Source organism: Myotis davidii, unplaced genomic scaffold (assembly GCF_000327345.1).
Source record: "Myotis davidii unplaced genomic scaffold, ASM32734v1 scaffold72, whole genome shotgun sequence".
NCBI lineage: Eukaryota > Metazoa > Chordata > Mammalia > Chiroptera > Vespertilionidae > Myotis > Myotis davidii.
Genome location: NW_006284618.1, coordinates 2,400,426 through 2,405,437, shown reverse-complemented (window position 1 = coordinate 2,405,437; position 5,012 = coordinate 2,400,426). Strand labels below are relative to the sequence as shown.

Below are 5,012 nucleotides of genomic sequence, written 5' to 3'. Positions count from 1 at the left end.
CCGCCTTCCGCTGCAGCCTACCTGTGTCCGGACTCCGTGCTGGTGGCCGAGGATGGGGCCGTGCTGTTCAGGCCGCCCCCTGCCAACGGTGGGTACGGGCGGGCATGGCTCACCCTCGGCTGTGTTCCCACGTCGACCACCAACCTCCGTGGCGGGAAGGAGAGCTCAGCGGGTTTGGGGTTTCTCTCTTAGGCACCTCCAACTCGTTCTTCCTGGCCCCCGAGGTGGCAGAGCAGCAGCTGGTGACTGAGAAGGTGCCTGGCCCCATCCCCTTCCCGTGGCCTCCTGCCCACCCCTCCCCACCCTGTGATGCCACCCCCTCTGTCCTGAGAGCCTGAGGGGGAAGGAAGGGACAGGCACTGGGTCAGGGGGGTCCTGGCAGCCCCAGTGCAGCACGTGCGTCCATCCCCCCGGCTTTGCCTGACCTGGGCAGCCTCCCCAGCAGGTGTCTCACGGGCTCTGGTGGTGTCACCCCAAGATAGGACTCTGCATGGACAGCTCAGGGCCTGTGGGCACGGGTTAAACACGCACCTGGGGGCTGGGGGCTCCGGGCTTCGAGGTGCCGGGGGGTCCAGACAGGGACGCCTCTGTGGGGACGGAGACTGGTCTGCTGAGCACGGCTGGCTTCTCTCGTCCCCAGGCCTCCGTGTACTGTGTGGCCGCAGTGCTGTGGATGGCGGCCAAGTTCAGCGTCCCCCAAGACCACAAGCTGGCCCTGCCACGCAGGCTCAAGACCCTCCTCCTGGAAATGGCCAGGCGCAGTGCCCAGGAGCGGCCGTCTGTGGCCGAGGCCATCAAGGTAACCTGGCAGTTGGGCACAGCTGGCCTCCAGGGCCTGGGTGGTGCCCACAAGGAAGAGACTTATGTCCAGGAAAAGTCGGCGTTGGGCAGGGAGGGCACAGGTGTCCTTTGTGGAGGGCCCATCCCCCCAGCATTGCCCCCAGACCACCTGGTCAGAGAGTGGGCAGGGGTTGTCCTGGGGCCAGCCCAGACCTCTGCCCTTAAGCCCGGCCAGAGAGGAGCAGAGCACCCCGCTCATTGGAGTCCTCCCACCTCCTCTTCCTGGGGTTTGGGGCCGTGGGGCTCCACGTGACAAGGGCAGGGGAGCCCCGCTATTGTTTCCCTGATTGGGGGGTGAGGGGAGCCACAGGACCTTGAAGGAGAAGCTGCGTGCAGACTGGGAGGAGACAGCTTTGCAGCTGCAGCCTGGGAGCAGGGCCCTGTCTGCCTGCCCCCGACTGCTGTCAAGTGAGGCCCACACCGATGTTCAGAAGGGGCGAGCTGTCCCCGATATCAGAGTGTTTGCTTGTGGAGTGAGCAGCTTGGCTGAGAGAGGCAAGTGTTTCTTCCTGCGAAGGCACAGATCAAGTGACAGACACCTGCTGAGATCCCCACGGGGCTCAGAGGCCTGGCTGCGTTTATGCCACAGGGGCACTGCCTGTTGTCAAGGTCATGGCGGGCTCAGGGTTGCCGGGGTGAGATTACCTTCGCTGTCATTGCAGTTTTTGTCTGTCTCAGGTTCCAATCGTGGGGTTGTTTTGTGGGTGTGAGCTGACTGGTTCTGCCCCGCCGGCTCTGTAGCATCACCCTTTCCTGTGGTTCTTAGAGGGATGGCTGGAAAGGGCATGTGTCCCCGTGCCCCCGTCTCAGCACTGGGCACCGGGCAGCCTGCTCCTCCATGCAAGTGGCTGTCAGCAAGGCAGGGTGGAGAGAGGCCGTGGCCATTTCCATCCAGTTATTTTGTTGTGTTTATTTCAGAGAGGAAGGGAGAGGGAGAGAGAAATAGAAATGTCAATGGTGAGAATTATCGATAGGCTGCCTTCTGCACACCCCCTTCTGGGGATCGAGCCTGCAACCCAGGCATGTGCCCTGACGGGGAATCAAACCATGACCTCCTGGTTCATAGGTCGACGCTCAACCACTGAGCCACATTGGCTGGGCCGTCCAGTTTTTATTCCTACGGAGGACACCCAGGAGGACAGGCTCTAGGTGTGCGGACGCTGACATTGATCACAGGCTGCCCGCACCGGGCCATCCCTGGGGTCTTCCTGCAGGGGAGCCCCGAGCCCCTCCACCGTGCCCTCGCTGACCGGCTCCTGTCCAGCCTGGCGGGAGACGGGCTGGTGGCCAAGCCGCCCGCATCTCCGCGTGTCGGACGTGTGGCCTGTGTCCTTGCTTTCAGATATGTGGCAGTTACCTCCTTCAGCGAGGCATGGACAGCAGAAAGATTTTAGCGCACCTGAGGGCATCCACCTGTAAGGTAAGGGGGCGACTTCCAAGGCTCAGGTGCGAGCCCCAGAACCTGCCCTGGGGCGCCGGGGAGACGGGGTCCCTGTTCCCACTGTTTGTTGTACAGAATGTAGGGGAGGGGGTAACTGACACATTCTCAGCCTTTCTCACTGCCTTGAACAGCAGCCCCACGCCCTGACCCACTGACCCAGGGCAGGGGATGGGGCTCACCCAGCGCACACTGGCCCTCAGGTAGCTGCATCATTTACACACGTCCCTGTCGGCTCCCCAGGCAGCTGACCGGAGCAGGCCACCTCAGGGTCCCTGGGTCAGCAGCCAGGCACCCGCCACCCACCAGGGTCTGGGACGGTGCACAGCCTTCCTGAGCCCTAGAAACCAACCAACCCTCGTGGAATCGGATGCAAGTGCCCTGGAGGCTCTGCGAGGCAGCTGAGGCTGGAGCGAGGGGTTGAGAGTGAGCCCTGGGCCTCTGCTGTCGCCTCACCGGGGGCCCGTGTCCTTCTGCCCCAGGTTTACCAGGAGGAAGAGACCATCAGTCTCCAAAATGTGTTCTCGGTGGTTGAACTGACCCCCAGCGCAGCGCCAGCTCCCGGGTCCAGCTCAGGTGAGTCCCCCGGGACCAGCCCATCCTGCCCCGGGGCCCCTGCTGTCCACCAGAGAGTGACACTGCCCTGGACATCCCCGGGACCCCCAGCTGCCCTTCCCCTGGCCTCAGTCTCTTCTAAACGCCCCTTGCTCAGCCCTCGGCTCTAAATTCTCTCCCATCTTACCAGCCACCAGAGCAGCAGCTCCACCCGCCTCCTCTCCCACCCCCACCTGTGTTCACATCGCCGACCCCCTAGTTGTTGTCCTGCTCCGTCCCCTCCACAGAGCCCACGGTGTCCTGTTTCCACGGCACCTACCCGATTCTGCCTGTGGCCGGGTCCTCGGGGTGTTCATGGCCCCAGCGCTCCCTGAGTAGCGTCCCCAGCCTCCCTCCCAGCTCCAGCCGCCCTGGGCCCAGCCTCCGTGAAGTCTCCCTTCCCCTTGTGCGGGAGGTCCCAGTGCACTTGGGGATGGTGGGAGGGGTCACAGCACCCCCTCAGAGCTGGAGGAGCCACCCCCCCACCCACACTCACCCCAAGTTTGTCCAGGCTTCGTGCAGGTCAGCGGTGACACCAGACTCGTGGCTGTGCAGGGGCCTGCGCCCGATCCACCCTCCTGCTGCGAGGAGGCCTTGGAGCTGCCCGAAGCATTCGCCTCCCCAGCCACACACTTCAAGCCCATCGTCCTCGCACCCGACGCAGGTGCGGCCAGGTGAGTGGCAGGTGTGGCCAGGAGCCGGCTGGGCCCAGGAGCCCCTCCTGAGTGCTCTCTCCTGCTCACAGGGAGGTACTTGCCAGGTCGGGGCCGGCAGAGAGGCCAGAGGAGAGGAAAGGCAGGCTGGACGGGGACACTGATGAGAAAAAGGCTCCTGAGGCCCACGCAGTGGCCACCAGCTTGGAGACACCTGACCAGATGGCACCTGGACCCAGCTCGTGTGGCACAGCCCCAGGACCCCCAAGAGAGTTGGTGCTGAGAGGGTCAGCCCAGGGGTGCCCCTGCCCCCCAGCTCCCACCTCCTCAGCGATGCCCCAGGAGGGAGGGCTGGAGGAGCGGGTCCCACCTGGAGCCACTTCCAGAGGCCTGGGGCCCCGCACCCCAGAGCCCACCACAGCTCGCCAGGGCCTGCATCACCCGGCCAAGCCACCCAGGAGCAAGGCCACCAAGGGCCCCGGCCAGGAGCCCCAGGGCCCACCATTCAGCCCCTCCCTGGCCAAGGCGAGTCCAGACAGCCCCAGGGGTGCCCCAGACAGTCACCCCGAGCAACCCCGGCCAGCAGACCGCAAGCTGTGTCCATCCAGTGTGGACGCCTCACCCGTCCCCAAGAGCACGGCCTGCCCGTCCCTGCAGGAGGCCACGCGCCTCATCCAGGAGGAGTTCGCCTTCGACGGCTACCTGGACAACGGGCTGGAGGCGCTGATCATGGGTACTGGGGGCCACCAGGGCCGAGAGTGGCAGGGGACGCAGTGTACGGGTGGAGGGTCGGCATAAGGGGGGCCTCTGTCACCACAAAGAGGGGCCCCACCCCTCTACACGAAGAGCCAGTGAGCAGAGCCAGCCCCCACGGGTCCTCTGGCAGCCAAGAGGGTCTCAGAGCCCAGCCCGAGACCAGCCTCATTTGCGCAGAATGTGAGGGGACCCCCACACTTGCTCCCCCACATTTTAACTTGCCTCTATCGATGTGTAAAACCAGGGGAATATATTTACGCCTTGAAAGATCTCACCTACGCCACTTTCTGCGGGGCCATATCAGAGAAGTTCTGTGACCTCTACTGGGGGGAGAAGCTGCTGCAGAACCTTTTCAAAGTGGTGAACGAGAGGACGTCACCCTCCCGGAAGTGAGTGCCCCTCCTCGGGCCCCAGGCTCCCCCACCCAGGTCCCTGAGGCAGACCCTGTGTCCACTGGCCGCTTCCTCCTCCTGCCCCTCCTCACCCCAGCATTCAGCTCCACACCCTCCCCACAAGGGTTGCTCTCATGGCCCAAAGCCCACCTGCTTCCCAGCTTCCGGTTCTAGCACCTGGTCCCTTAGGGAGGGAGGGGGGCCCATGGGGTCACAGGGAGCCAGGAGGCATATTTCCCGGCTCAGGGACCAAATAACCAGGGACCAAATAACCGGGAGCCCTGCCAGCAAGTTTCCGTGGGAGGCGGTGCAGAGGGAGCCTGCGGTGCTGCAGGGGTG

At 64.3% G+C, this 5,012-nt stretch overlaps 1 protein-coding gene across 1 annotated transcript in view; it reads left to right on the top strand.

Annotated features, from left to right (window-relative positions):
- The window catches only part of KNDC1 (kinase non-catalytic C-lobe domain (KIND) containing 1), a 32,869-nt gene that overhangs the window by 14,033 nt on the left and 13,824 nt on the right, over positions 1-5,012 (top strand). The window contains exons 8-15 of the mRNA XM_015572518.1: positions 17-88; positions 193-254; positions 641-799; positions 2,183-2,260; positions 2,761-2,854; positions 3,384-3,546; positions 3,618-4,258; positions 4,526-4,670. Coding sequence (XP_015428004.1) covers positions 17-88; positions 193-254; positions 641-799; positions 2,183-2,260; positions 2,761-2,854; positions 3,384-3,546; positions 3,618-4,258; positions 4,526-4,670 — 1,414 coding nt within the window. The remainder of the gene's footprint in view (positions 1-16; positions 89-192; positions 255-640; positions 800-2,182; positions 2,261-2,760; positions 2,855-3,383; positions 3,547-3,617; positions 4,259-4,525; positions 4,671-5,012) is intronic.